The following is a 15,652-nucleotide window of genomic DNA, read 5'->3' on the forward strand; positions in this document are numbered from 1 at the left end:
GTATACAATCCTCTTTGTAAATTATCCTCTGAATTGGAAATTATGACTTGATCATCGGCATAGAGTAAGGTATTTAATGTTAGAGCACTGGTTATTTTGATTCCTGATGTGTAGATTTGGTTCCATTTTAAAATAATTTCATTTATATAAATATTAAATAAAGTTGGTGGTAGTGGACAACCTTGTCGAACTCCATTATTAACTAATTTTCTTTCGGATATACAGTTATTTATTTTGACACTTATTTTGCTGTCTGTGTAGATTTCTATTATATTTTGCAATAGCAAATTTGGAATATTTTTTTCTTGTAATATGTCGAATAAAAGGTCTCTTCGGACTTCATCAAAAGCTTTCACAAAATCAATAAAAGCTATATGGGTTTCTAAATTAAATTCTCTCCTTTTTTCTAACAATAGTTTCATACTAAATAATGGATCTACACATGATCATCCTTTTCTAAAGCCATTTTGACACTCCAGAAGGAAAGTTTCAGCATGTTTTTTTTATTTTTCATTTAAAATCCTACTAAATATCTTATAACATGTGTTGAGGATACTAATCCCTCTATAGTTTTCAACATTCTGTTTATCTCCTGTTTTATATATGGGAATAATTACACTATTTTTCCATTCTTCCGGTAAAGTGGCAGTCAAATTAAAATCACAATATAAATTCGTTTTTATTGAACCTCAAAGTAGCTTCCATTCTAAACTTGAAATGTTGACGCGAACAGATTATGTTAACATGTAAAATTCTCTTCACATTAAAATAACACAGTTTTGTATTTATTTCTGCAACATATTATGCAGCAAGAAGTAAACGGAACTTATGGACACATTACACTAAATAAAGCTTAGCAATGACACGCAACATAGTTATAATATAATATTTCACTGAACGCCATACACTGAAATAGAAAACCCGAACAAACATTACGGCATGGTCTAGATCGAAAAATCATTGACTGTTCCGTATTTCGCATTTTTGTGAAAAGCTATGTAAACTGTGAAATGTTCGCTATCGGTTGTAATAACTGTAAATGACAAATACAATAATTTGAATAATACTACTAATAATAATACTAATAATAATAATAATAATAATAATAATAATAATAATAATAATAATAATAATAATAATAATATGGGACAAGGAGACGTTTGTAGTACTATAAATTGTAAGAAAAATAGGTTAGAGGATCCGAAAGATCCAGGAAACTGAGTATATAGAATATAATATATATTTTATGAAAATAATATATAAACCTTATGTATTTCATATTTCAATAGTGGAAGGAAGGTGTTATTTTTTTTCAAAAGAACACGATATCGAAAGTACAATACATTTTATCGTCTGCTAGGGAAAGAGTCTGTGATGAGGCGATAGTAGCGATCCTGGTGGTGAGCAACTATCTATGGATGCATATTTCAACTGTCTATGTTTGCATATTTAGTAAGTATTAAGCTTCGTGACTGTATATAGTAAACTGTGGTAATATTATCTTGGAAGGAGCATCAGTAAAAGTTGTGTACAGTTTTAGACACAAAAATGACCGATCTCCTGTAGCGTGAATTTATTTTAACTTCAAATTCAGGCAGCGCCTAGTTCACAAGACTAGATACGGGATGTTTATTTTGCACCTAATTTACCCGTTATATATATATACACTGGTCAAAAAAAGTTAAGCATATTTCTAGTTTACCCAATAATACCTGATATTTATGTTTCTTTTGGTTTAATGTGGCACGTGTTATGTTTACCAATTCAAACTCTTTCATTTGTTTTAGTCTGCATCACTAGGTAACGTCCAAATCACGGCTAGTAAAGAAAAGTCTGTAATTCGAGCAAAGTTCAGTCAGCGTCATTTTGCTTCATAGTGCTTCATAGTGCAGTAAACAAAGTCTGTAATTCGAGCAAAGTTCAATCAGTGTCGTTTTGCTTCATAGTGCTTCATAGTGCAGTAAACAAAGTCTGTAATTCGAGCAAAGTTCAATCAGTGTCGTTTTGCTTCATAGTGCTTCATAGTGCAGTACAATGGCTCGGAACACCCTTACAATGGCAGACCGCATCAAAATCATCACTTTGATGGAACAAAACATGAGACAAGTTGATGTTGCTAACATCCTTCATGTGAATCAGAGTATTGTCTCCAGACTGTGGAGAAAGTTCCAGGAAACCCAGTCAATAGCAGATCGACCTCGCGAAGGCCGTCCACGCAAAACAACACCAGGTCAGGACCGGTATGTAAGGTTATCTGCACGTAGGAACCCTAAAGCCTCAGCTACAACTCTGCGCCATGACCTGCGCGAAGCCACTGTGTTGTTGTAAGTAGCCAAACTGTGCGCAATAGACTTCATGACATAGGGTTGTATGCTCGAAGACCACTCAAGATTCCAGCACTCCGTCCACATCACAGGGGTGCTCGTGCAAGATGGGCTAGAGCACATGAGAATTGGACACGAGGCCAATGGACCAGAACTTTATTCTCAGACGAAGTGAGAATGGGCCTACACCCTGACAACAACTCTATTCGCGTATGGAGACGAACAGGGGAACGAAATCATCCCTCAATGACCGTGGAACGTCACCAACAGTTTGATGGTTCAATCTTGTTTTGGGCAGGTGTCATGTTTGGCCGCCGCACACCACTGGTTTCAATAGAGGGAAACATGACTGCTGCCGTGTATGAGAACAAACATCCTCCAACCCATAGTAAGTGGTTTTGCAGAGACTGTAGGAGAAGGATTCACTCTACAGGACGATAATGCTCGGCCTCATCGTGCTCATAGTGTGCAGCAGTATCTTGTAGAACATGGGATCCGAAGAATGGATTGGCCAGCATGCTCACCGGATATGAACTGCATAGAGCATGCATGGAGCTTTCTCAGGAGAGCCATTTCCAATCGTCCACATCACCCATTAACGATTCAAGAACTCAGGAATGCTGCCTTGGAAGAATGGGACAATTTGCCTCAGGAGAGCTTAGATGCATTGGTACTGAGTATGCCCCGTAGCATACAAGAGTGCCTCAGGGTTCGTGGAGGACCAACACGTTATTAAACAGGGTACTGAAAGCACCATCTCCTTTTCTTTGATGATGTACGAATTTCAACTTCCCTTATCTTTTCCGTTGTTTCCAAACAATGCAACTTTTTCATTTCATATTGAGTCCATTGTTAACAAATAGTGTATTTCTACTTTTAAGTTTATTCTGTGGAACCAAGAAACCCAATTATAATTTATCTATTTTATTTTAATTAATAAAAACAGTTATATGCCTAATTATGCTTAACTTCTTTTTAACCAGTGTATATATATATATATATATATATATATATATATGTTATACATTATTAATAGCAATTAATCTACAAACGGACAGAAAAAGCAACAAATAAAACAAAACAAAGGAAAAACAGAGTGGAGTCGTGCATAAGAAACATGCTCACGTGTAAATCTAAGCTCTCATAAAATTAACCGAAGTGTTCCGTAGGGAATGTTGCTTATAGTAACGGTCATTTCTGATCTAATATGATATATATTGTTACCACATCCCACGATACCTCAAAATTCTGATATAAATATGCCATATAGGGGATTTATACAAGTAGATGTCTCTCGAGTTTAAACAAAAAACCGCGGAGCGGAATGCGTATAACATGCCAAATTTTGTTTACTCTATATAATATCTTATTAATACTTAATTCTTCTTCACTTTAAGTGTAAATTAAGTAAAACATAATATGCAATGTCATATATTTCCAGTGCTGGATGCTACGTCCAAAGTCCCTTCAGGATTGATGCAAGGCAACGTATTCGAGTTTGGAAATTTCGACGAATGTTTGGATGTGGACGTTCATGAGGACTGGGGCTCGTTCATAGGTCAACATTGCGTAACAATGTTCAAATTAAATAATCCCGCTCTTGAAAGTATGGTTGGAAGTGTAAGTAATGTCTCACGTAAGCCTATTCTAATTATTAGAGCTAGCTTTTAATTACATATGACTTATTTACTTCGCATTTACCGGGCATAAACAATGGTAACTTATAAATTCTGACCATGACATCCTGATTGCATGAATATATTTAATAAGAATATAAATTTAATCACTGATTCATTTTACAACTTCTTTACCGTGTTAACTTTCAGGGAATTACCTGGCTGACTAGTTTCGAACAGCGGGCAGTGTAATTCTGCACTGTCCAAAGAATATCACTTCGAAAAACAAGACAGTCAGGTGATTTCCTAAGAGTTAACAAGGTAAAGGAGTTGTAAAGTTAATCAGTGATTATGTAAGTGTTAAAAGTGTTTATAGAACAAATGTAGAATAAATTTAAAATTAGTAATAATAATAATAATAATAATAATAATAATAATAATAATAATAATAATAATAATAATAATAATAATATACTGCAATACTACAACACTTCTACTATAGAACTATATTACTATATTATTATTATTATTATTATTATTATTATTATTATTATTATTATTATTATTTTGTAAATATTGTATTCCTGATTCCAGCGATCACTTCATTTGAGAGAGGATGATACATACAATAACTGCAATTTAGGATAGATAATATTCTCAAAACACATTATCGAGAATGAAAAAAAAATAGGTAAAGGCATGAATTTACTGTATTATGAAGTATAGTTGCAGAACTGAAAGAAAGTAGAAACTTGACACCTAGTATATGCTGTGTTAAGTAACTATTTTCAAACTAGATATTCAATGTGTGGGTAAATTTAATTCTAATAAATGGAAGCTAATATACCAATTAAATTTTGTTATGTTTGAATGTACATTCTGTATTAATTTAATAATATTTCTTATGTATATAGGCTAGAAGGGGACCGTTGCACCAAAATTTAAGAGGCGATTCTAGATGTTACATGTAACGAAACTTTTATTACACTTTTCTTTTGATGAAGCGCCGTTAAGCAGAAAAAAAATAGTCTTTTCCCAATGTTTGCAGAGCTCTATTGCGGTAATGGCCCGAGAGAAAAGACTAAAATGACTGATTGCTATGGGTAAAAATAAACTGAACATTAATGTATTTTTTTTTTCATATTAAACCGTTTAGTCACGAAATTAAATTTAATAACTGCGGAAATCGTTAAAATAAATCATGCAATGCGACGTACTGTCGCGCGTCATCGACTGAGTACAGCATGAGGAAGACAGACAGACAGACAGACAGACAGACAGACAGACAGACAGACAGACAGACAGACAGACAGACAGACAGACAGACAGACAGACAGACAGACAGACAGACAGACAGATAGATAGATAGATAGATAGATAGATAGATAGATAGATAGATAGATAGATAGATATAGATTTATTGAGTAATAAATATTATACATACAAATTTTATATTATCATAATTTTGTCTAAAATTCAATGCACGGGTCTTCTGACCGTACGTGCTTTGTACCCGAAACAAGTCCTCCTTTGTAGGTTCCCCCCCCACCTATGATTACATCCAACTACTCTCTAAAAGAACACACATATTAAAATGGAAATGGCACATTAAAACACATTATATAATATATCCTAACCTAAAAGACCTAAAAGTGTACAGTTGGGTGGATACTATTATCCCTTCCTCAGTTCGCGTCGAAGACCTCAACAGCTGCCGTTCTAATCTTTCTCGCCTTCAAGAGGAACAATCCAGTCTTTTGTTCCCATTCTCCATTCCCCATGAGATCAAGACATGCAAGGAGGGCAGGTCGTGCTTGGTGGAGTTATTGCAGTAGTCGTAATGTTGCCAAATGCTTCATAGGAACATAACGATTTACTCTAACACAGTGAATGTTAGAGAAAAAACTTATTTAGATTTTTCAAATCTCTTTTCATGACCTATTACCAGTTTCATTTTGATGCACAGGTTACCATCCACTCTTTTTAGTTATAATAACCACTTTCATGTCTTAAAATAAAAACTAAGTTGTATATCACCTACTTAATTAGTTTCAGCTTTTCCTCAGCCGTTTTTATGATGTTCTAACCTATGATCAGTTTCTTGTAAAATTTTGAGTACCACAATCTTGGTGACGCGGTATCTTTCGTGAAATTTTGTATCAAATTTTCAAAATTATCGTTTCTTAAATGGTTAACATTATCTCCATCTGGATCTTGACTTTCGAGTAGCTCCAGATGTAACAATTCTGCGTCGAAACGTTCCGCCATTTTGTACTGAAACTAGTGAACCATTAAGAATTTAAAGACGGATAATTATTATTAATAATAGACCAAATACCGTTCGAACAACTACAGTATGGCAAAAAAAAAATCGAGGAATTGGGAGAAATCGAACTGCTACCGCACCTGGTATATTGCACTGATCTTGTGCCTTGATATTACATCAGTTTCGATCAATGGTCCACTTCCTGTGTAGAAGAAATTTCCTAGACTTAAAAGCCACTGAAACACTGAAATGGGTATTCATCGAATTCTTCGCACTGCATAAAAAACCAGAAACTTCTACCGTCGCCAGATAACAAAACTCGCTGAAAGGTGGCTCAAGACAATAGACTCCAATGGCCTTTATTTTACAGATTAGAGAATTTCTCGTCAGAGAACACCCAACTAAAATTTTCCAACCGTACAAAACCGACATTGCTTATGAGTAGGGCTCGGAAGTTGAAGACCCAAAAGTTAGTATTGCAACGTAGTATAGTTCAAGCTAAGAAAACATTTCCTCTATCTCAGGTAGAATCCTAATTAGTTGTGTGTTAAAGGCAAGCGTCTGGTTTAAACTTCTTTGGAATTCAGAGAGTCTTTGCTCAACACATGGTATTTCAAATGAAAAGAATTGTCTCTTGTGTAAACCACGCCTCAGATTTTGTTACGTTGTAATCTTTCTTTTGTTTACGTTGAAAAATTGTGAATAGCTTTCGGAGTCAATGTTCACCAGGTGTAACAAAGTACCTAGTGATAATGAGGATTCTACCTGAGATAGAAAGAATGTTTTCTCACCTTGAACTATACTACGTTGCAATACTAACTTTTATATCTTCAACTTCCGAGCCCTATTTATGAGACAGTATCTGTAACATGCTTGTTCCTATCGAGTATTGTGAATATTATTATGAAATAATTTTGTATTCATTATTGAATTTCAGACTGGAGCAATACCATTGCTTTGGTCCATTTGCATACCATCATCTTGTACTCCTCAAGATTTGCAATACGGCCTCTCAAAAATAAGCCAGAATTTCATTGTGGATCCTGTACTGTGCCACACCAGAACTAGTTCAAGACCATTGGAAACCATCGACTGGATTACCATGTACGATAATTTAAGGAAGTATTTATAAAATAAGCCTGGAATAAGTAAAGCATTTTAAAATAAAACGTAAGTAGCACCACCTCGAATCATTATGCTGTTCCAATACGTAACTGCTATAAATTAATTAAATATGATTTTTTTAACTTATTGGAACCTAAAAGAGGATCGAAGTAGATTAAATATTGAGAAGTTAGAAAGGGTATTTCAGAGATAACAAAACAAAGGAACATTAAATCATTTGTTCTCATTTAATCCAAGTAAAGTACTTTACCTCATTATTTTATTTAATGTCCAATGTTTTCTCTCAATGCAGATTTTGGCCTAGTGATCTATGTTTGGTTACACTTTAATTCAAGAAACAAACATAGCGACAACTAACTAAAATTTAACTGTTTCTACTAGTTATTCCGTAAAGGAATTAAATGTATGGTCTTATTTTTTCTGTATGTATAAGAGTTAACGCACTCCAGCCGTCAATAACGTCAATAAAAATCGAAAAGCAATTCGAATCTAGATTTGTACGCGTTAACAAATTACAGACGGATATAGTGCGAAAATTCTATAATTTCATACATTAAGGCTCATTTTTTAAATAATACGAGTAACTTGCCTACTTACAGTTTATACTTGTCCCAAGACGCTTCTTTCACTTGCTCTTCAATACCAAAAAAAGATTAGATTTTTTATCTAGTTTTGTATATCCAACTATGGATCTAAGAAATGTCATTTCTGTTGATTGAATTATTCTTATTTATTACCCATGTTTCTGATCCGTATGTAAGTGTCGGTATGGCCATTGATTTATATAATTTTAGTATTGAATCTTTTCGTGCTTTATGCTTGAGTATTCTTCTTAATGTTTCTGTAATGTAGTTAAAGCTATTGATTTTTTTTTTCATTTAAATCTATTTCCTATTGATGAGAGACAGTACGTCCCAAATATTTAAATTGTAATATTTGTTCAATATGTCATTAACACTACTTTTGATCTTATTGGGCTTTTTTCTTTAAACGCCATGACTTTAGTTTTATTAGTAGAAATTTTTATCCTGTATTGTTTAATTATTTGATTTAGACAGTGGATCATTCTCTGGAGATCACCTTCATCTGTAGCTGTCATTATCTGGTCGTCTGCGAATAATAAGGATTTTAATCCTGTCTTTTTTATCTTAATACCTCAATTCATATTGTTTTTCCATTCTCTTACAATCCTATCTATAAATAGATTAAAAAGAACGGTCGATAAAGGACAAACTTGTCTAACACTATTATTAATTGAAGCGTCGGCTGGAACAACGTTATAAGTTACATTTGGTAAAATTTACAGGAGCTGCAAAAATGTGTACACGTACAACGTTGTTCTTATAGGGTAGCAAACTTTTGAGTGGACAAATTTCACGTACTGCATTGATGGACAGTTTCAAGCGAAAGAGTATAGCAAGGTAATATGATATACAACATTATTACACGGAAACACGTCGAATGAAAATTTTGTAACTTACAACGTTGTTCCAGCCGACGCTTCAATTATTACTGGACATATTTCACTTATTTTTAATTTTGTTCCATCCTAGGTCTTACATACTTTTATAATTTATATTAAATGCAATAGTATTCCTCTAACTTCTAACATATTCCGTAGTATCGATCTTCATACTTTATCAAACGCTTTATAATAATCTATAAACAAGAGACGGGTCTCCAAATTTTGCTCTCTTCGTTTTTCGATTATTTCTTTTAAAGTGAACATATTGTCAATACAACTTCTTCCTTTCCTAAATCCTGCTTGTTCCTCTATGAGTATTACTGAAGCAATACTCAGACAATAACAGAAAATATAATTAAAGAGTTTGATTATACATATAACAATGCATGTGACTTTTGTTGTTTTCCGTTTATAATTATAAGTTCATGTGAGTTGTCTCGTTTCAGAGCACTACTCGTCTTCATAGCAATACTGTGCATTCTCAGTACTGCCTACGACATCATCATGGAAAATAAAGGTATGTTAGGAACATTTAAGTTATGTAAGTGAAAATATGTACATGACTGGGCGAATTGGTGGATAATTAATGTGATTAATTAATTAATGAATTAAAAATGGCTTGCTTGCAACGTTGGGTACATTAACAGACAGAGCAGTCGATGGGTATAATATAAGGTGGGTGTGTGGATGTGTTGGCGAAACGACGAGTGGTCGGATGGATGGATGGATGGATGGATGGATGGATGGATGGATGGATGGATGGATGGATGGAGTGAACTGACGGACGAGTAAGTGAATAGGGTGCTGGATGAACGGATGGCTGGCCAGGTAAGTGGGTTGGTATGTTCATAAGCATACTTCATGGCAAAAAATGGGTAGACTAGCAATGCCCAACCTTAAGCAAAAGAGGGGATGGCGGATTTACCTCCACCAGAGAGCTCTATACTAAACTGGAGGCACCACCGCAATGCTCTTTCCTGTCTGAAAGCGTGACTGTAGACGCCATGTTGAAGAGAGTATTGCTCTCCCTTTCTAACTAATGTGTTTCAGTAAGTTTTTCGTGAGGTTGATGTTGCATATGTGCAGTAAGCAATAAAAATTCGGTTATTGTGTACGATAGAATTCACTGCAAGAGATACAATTACAGCACTATGTTAGAAAGAGATAGCAACACGCTCAGGCGCTCAGATTTCGCGTCACGCTTTTAAAGCATTGAGTTGTGCCTCCAGTTTAGTATAGAGCTCACTGACCTCCACCTACTCTATGCGGAGCTATTAGGCATTCATGAAATCATGGCGTCACAAACTTCTCTATGTCGCTTTGTTATAGTGGTGGCTTCAGCTAATTTTACTGCCATTATTTTCTGATGAAAGAAAATCAAATAAGCTTCTTGAACATCTTTTCTGTTAGTGACATTTTTGCACAGTTTATTTCTAACCAGTTCATCAATGTTTGCCGCAAAGAATAAATAACAGAGTCTTAAAAGGTAGACTAAAATAATGATCGTGCCCTATTCAATTGCGATACTGGCTTTTTATTTGATTCATTTTCGAAAGACCTGTTCAAAGACATATGTAGAACCAAAGATTATCATTAAATTTGCAGCAAACTTTCGCGATCTGAGAAATGTTTGACTAGGCAAAGATTTAAATTCCCAACCTTCTTACTGAGAATATTTCATGGCTGTAGAATTCTGCAAAGTAACTAATTCCATTTACAGACCACGCGGAACATCTTTGCAAGCAAAATTAAACTGTTTGTTAAGAAGTCTAATATTTTCGTCTCTATTATTTTGAAGTCTCGAAATTTGGACTCGAAAGTTTCATATAGCTCCTTCATAATTGTTACACATGTTTCTAACAGAGCGACATTTATGGTAAAAATTGATTACGATCAGCCGTTACTGAGTGAGTGATCGAAGGGGAAGTGGTTCATGCACTCTCATGCCTCCAAAAGGAGGTGGAATAAAGCGACGCTGTGACGTCATTAACTCTTAAGAGAAGAGGTTGGGCTTCGCTGGGGTAGACTCTTGATCGTAAATAAGTTCTAGCGCGCGGTTCACACATTTGAATGACCTACACTTGAAGGCATTGCTGTGACGTTTGTCTATAGTGTACTTAACTTTACGGGATATGTGGCGCATAGGTAACATCTGTTTATGTACCATAGATTGTGAATTCACCTCCTGGTAGAATAAAATTGTTCTTATTTTAGATTTTATTTAATGTATTTTAAACGTTAAATGATATTGTTTATAAACTGTATTAAGCCTCTCTTGTAAAAATATTTCCCATCACCTGTGAGTTATTAATAGGCGAGATCTGACCTCTATGAAAAAAAATGATTGTTTTACTTTAAAAAAATGAAAGCACGAAAAATATAAATAAATAAGCAAATAAATAAACAACTATAAAACAAAAATAGGCCTGTGGTGGGAATTAGAATCTCATCCACAAACTATGTGCGTCAAGCAACTATCTTAATGGACTGTTTTATTTACAGACAAGAGTATTGCTTCGGAGAGGGGTGAGAGTTTGTTATTTTCTTGTGTAATATAAAAGATGTTGCTACATAGATCTAGCTTTGCAAGCCATTACAGCAAATCTCCTCAAAAGGCACGGCACACATTTCAAGTAGGAATACACACTGTGTCGGTCTGCAGACAGAGTCACCTTGGCTTCTTGATATTTTGATTATCAATGTTAAAATGAATGTGCTTTTCGAAAACATAGTTAATCACTGCTTCTAAAGTCTAACTTTTGATATTCTCTATTTCATACAGAACGGCGCAACAAGATTTTTCTCATGTTCTCATGGAGAACTAATGGCAAAGCTTTGTTCAGCACACGCGTTGGTAAAGATGCCCTGCCTGCACTTAATGGACTTCGTTTTCTCTCTATGTGTTGTTTAGTTTGTGGACACACCGTTGCTATACTGATGGCAACGCCTTCTGTAAATTTTCTTCCATTTATGGACCTAGTGAGTATCTAAATTACCAATTTACCTTGCATAATACATTGAATTTTTGGTGTCCTGAACGTGATAATAACTCTACGTAAATTAACATAGATCATACTGCGCAAAAAAAAAGTCGCCACACACTATTAAATAAGTCGTTAATGACTCGACTTAACTTATGTATGTTAATAGCAAATGAAGTTGACTATGCAATTACAATTTAACTGCTAACATATAAAATACACAAGCAAGGCGGAATGCAAGTTATAAATCAAAATTTCTACCTATAATTTTAATGATGAGCCTGAAGCTATAACCGCTAGATGGCAGTATTATCAAATGTTCGCCCAAGCGAAATAAAGAGCATCAGTTGCAAGATGGCGAAATCTCTACATGAGTGAACTATTTTTAGGCAGCATTCCGTTGTGTGATTTTTCTGTGTAAGAGGACTCACAGCAAAGGATATCCATAAAGAAATGTAGCCCGTGTATGGTGAGCTATGCCTGACACATGAAATTCTTTACAACTCGGCAATGAAGTTCTCTGAAGGGTGCACAAGTCGACCACTGGAGATTGTCACGGAGGAAAATGTGAATAGTTGGAGACTTGATCCGAGCAGACAGAATGAAGGGGACGATATGTTAACACAGACATTCACTGTTGATGAATCTTGAGTGCATCGCTACCATCAAGAGAAAAACGTTCATCAATGCTCAGATGAATTCGTCAGTAATACACTCGTGTAGAAATGCTGTCATCTTGCAATTCCTGCCTCTTTGTTTCGTTTGTGCGCAGATCGATAATAATATCATCATCATGCAGTGTTAGTTTCAGGCTCCTCATTCGAAAATATAGGACGTTACTTCAGTTTATAATTTACGTCCCTAGCATAAAAAAAATTACACATACAAAAACACACACACATACACACTGTAGGTGGCAGTATGAGGGGGTGGGTCCGAGCCCACCAAAGTATCTGAACATATAATCTCTCTCTCCCTCTCTTAAAAGTAGAGAAATTCTCGAAATGGGTGAATTGAAATGGAAAAGAGGCGTAAATGATACGGCGATACCGGTACATATACATGGTTTGATATACAGAATGAATTCATCGTGTAACATTATTTTAAGACTGAGATAACAAACCTAAGTATTTCTCCTAGAACCGCTATTCACAAACGCATACCTACACATACACTCATCCCACATACAATACATATTATGCATTACATACTATAGGCCTATATATAATACGTACAATACACGCTTAACAACACAATACAATACAATATGCACACACGATTCAAAACACTGCAATACGCACACACGATTCAGTAAGTGCAATACGCACAAACGATTCAATACAGTGCAATACGCAGACTCAATTCAATACAGTGCAATACCCAAACACAATTCAATACAGTGCAATACGCACACACGATTCAATACAGTGCAATACGCACACACGATTCAATACAGTGCAATACGCAAACACAATTCAATACAGTGCAATACGCACAAACAATTCAATACAGTGGAATACGCACAAACAATTCAATATAATGCAATACGCAGAAACAATTCAATCAATGCAGTGCGCAGAAACAATTCAATACAGTGCAATACGCACAAACAATTCAATACAATGCAATACGCAGAAACAATTCAATCAATGCAGTGCGCAGAAACAATGCAATACAGTGCAATACGCACAAACAATTCAATACAATGCAATACGCAGAAACAATTCAGTCAATACAGTGCAATATGCACACACGATTCAATATAGTGCAATACTCAGAAACAATTCAATCAATGCAATGTGCAGAAACAAGTCAATACAGTGCAATACGCACACACGATTCAATATAGTGCAATACTCAGAAACAATTCAATCAATGCAATGTGCAGAAACAAGTCAATACAGTGCAATACGCACACACGATTCAGTACAGTGCAATACGCACATACGATTCAGTACAGTCCAATATGCACACACGATTCTATCAGCAGTCATGTCAATTGATGCCCATAGTCGCAAGCGCGCGCTTTAGAGCTCAGGAGAGCCTGAGTGCTTTACAGCGGATAGGAAAGAGACAGACCTAAGAGGTAGTATATGCCGCTTGGTCGAGATATATACAGGGATGGCCAGCACTGATTCAATGGATAAAGGGAAGGGAACTTATTAAAACTGTATCCATGTTAATTTTTATATTTGTTTGAGAAGTATAAGTGCATTATAAGAACGTAAGTTTTAATTTTAATGCTCATTTTTCACAAGTTTGTTTTTTATTGAAAAGGAACATTTTCTCAACTTTTCTTATATAGAAAAATCAAATTTTCAGATATAGGCCTATTTATTTAGTAGCCTTACAGGTACTGAACCAATGTTTTGGTAAATCTAATATGCCGTAAATACGTATTACTGAAGATAGCATATTACAAATTTTGAAAATATTAGCATGGAAAATGTTTGTAAGGAAATTAATTAACAAAGCAACTATTGTTACATCATAAGCAAAATATATATGCCCATATGTTGTAAAAATATCAGCTCTATACGTTCAGTAGGTTTCCTGAAAATAATTTAATATTCTCATGATAGGAAGTTGCTCACCATGTGATAAGAGTTTTGTTATTGAATATTACGAGTAATTACACTTATATATAGTACCTAGGTAACTTTGCTTTGTACTATAATATTTTTATTAGTTTATTGATTACTCTTATAAGGCTAGAAATACCATCAATATCAATTCCAACTTATGTCATAATCAATCTCCTTTCGTTTTTGGGATATCACTTTCTTTATGAATGATGTGTTTCATTCACTTAGTACAGTATAGTTGTACTACTGTGGAATTTATGTGAATATTCCTTCTTAACTCTTCATTATGTTATTAACGTTTAAAACACAACTGCAATATTAAGAAATTGGTGTTAGTACTTTTCTTTTACAGACAATATAGACAATATCAGACAGATAGAAGCTATACGTTCCGTTCGAAGTTTATGCACCACTGTTTTCTTAATCCAACAGGCTGCTTATTCCATGCCAAGAGCTCGATGCCCGCGCACGACGTAAAGGTAAAAAAAAATTGCGAAAATAAAATTTTACTTTCTTTTGAATAACTATATATGTTTTCTTTCAGGCAAGAGACTGGCCACAACTTTATGTTGGAAATTTACCGTTTGCAGTTGACACGTTCTTTGTAATGAGCGGAATGTTGCTATGCTATCTCATCATGAAAGGATTGGATACAGGAAAACCATTCAACATCCCTCTGTTTTATTTTCATCGATTTCTGAGGTAAATAAAAAATATCATAAGTTTAATATTAGACTTATCAAATACAAGCTGAAAGCGCCCGGCGTTGTCCGGATTTTCCTTTTTGCTTCTAGATTTTCAGAGATCTCGGCAACTCAACTAAAGAAAACCAAAACGAATAAAATTATTGTCTTTATTAAACTTTGCTCGCCCCTAAAGATTAATCTTTACATAGTGTCACATCAGTTAATGGACTTCTTAGTCAAAGTGCATGCCAAGTTTAACTCAATTTAAAAAAGCTGAAGATCAGACATCGAGAGGAAAAAATGCCATGTGCTTTGAGTCATTCCACGTCAAATCGCACAAATTTAACCTCGAATTGACTTCGTGTCTCTGATTTAGATAAAACAAATTTTGTTCATTCTATGGATTGAAAAAGTAAATACGTGTTTTATTATTGTTGTCTATATCGATTATTGTAGTAGATATGTGTTATCAAAGATTCTGACATAGTTCGAGCATCATTAGTGTTAAATGTGATTATCTCCACTAATAATCATCACAGAGATTTGCTCTTTGTCTCAATTTAAAGGTGATAGTACATACTTTGTTCTTCGCATAATAATATAA

At 34.7% G+C, this 15,652-nt stretch overlaps 3 protein-coding genes across 5 annotated transcripts in view; 2 read left to right on the forward strand and 1 right to left on the reverse strand.

Moving 5' to 3' along the window:
- Bap111 (Brahma associated protein 111kD) overlaps window positions 1-15,652 on the reverse strand; it is a 643,372-nt gene that overhangs the window by 545,298 nt on the left and 82,422 nt on the right. The window lies entirely within an intron of this gene.
- LOC138706346 (nose resistant to fluoxetine protein 6-like) overlaps window positions 1-15,652 on the forward strand; it is a 123,126-nt gene that overhangs the window by 78,484 nt on the left and 28,990 nt on the right. The gene's annotated exons all lie outside the window — the stretch shown is intronic.
- LOC138706345 (nose resistant to fluoxetine protein 6-like) overlaps window positions 1-15,652 on the forward strand; it is a 60,201-nt gene that overhangs the window by 15,857 nt on the left and 28,692 nt on the right. Inside the window, exons 3-7 of the mRNA XM_069835517.1 lie at window positions 3,766-3,944; window positions 7,144-7,310; window positions 9,243-9,313; window positions 11,579-11,775; window positions 14,907-15,064. Of these exons, the coding sequence (XP_069691618.1) occupies window positions 3,766-3,944; window positions 7,144-7,310; window positions 9,243-9,313; window positions 11,579-11,775; window positions 14,907-15,064 (772 nt within the window). The remainder of the gene's footprint in view (window positions 1-3,765; window positions 3,945-7,143; window positions 7,311-9,242; window positions 9,314-11,578; window positions 11,776-14,906; window positions 15,065-15,652) is intronic.

The sequence above is a fragment of the Periplaneta americana genome, chromosome 9 (genome assembly GCF_040183065.1).
Source record: "Periplaneta americana isolate PAMFEO1 chromosome 9, P.americana_PAMFEO1_priV1, whole genome shotgun sequence".
Lineage (NCBI taxonomy): Eukaryota > Metazoa > Arthropoda > Insecta > Blattodea > Blattidae > Periplaneta > Periplaneta americana.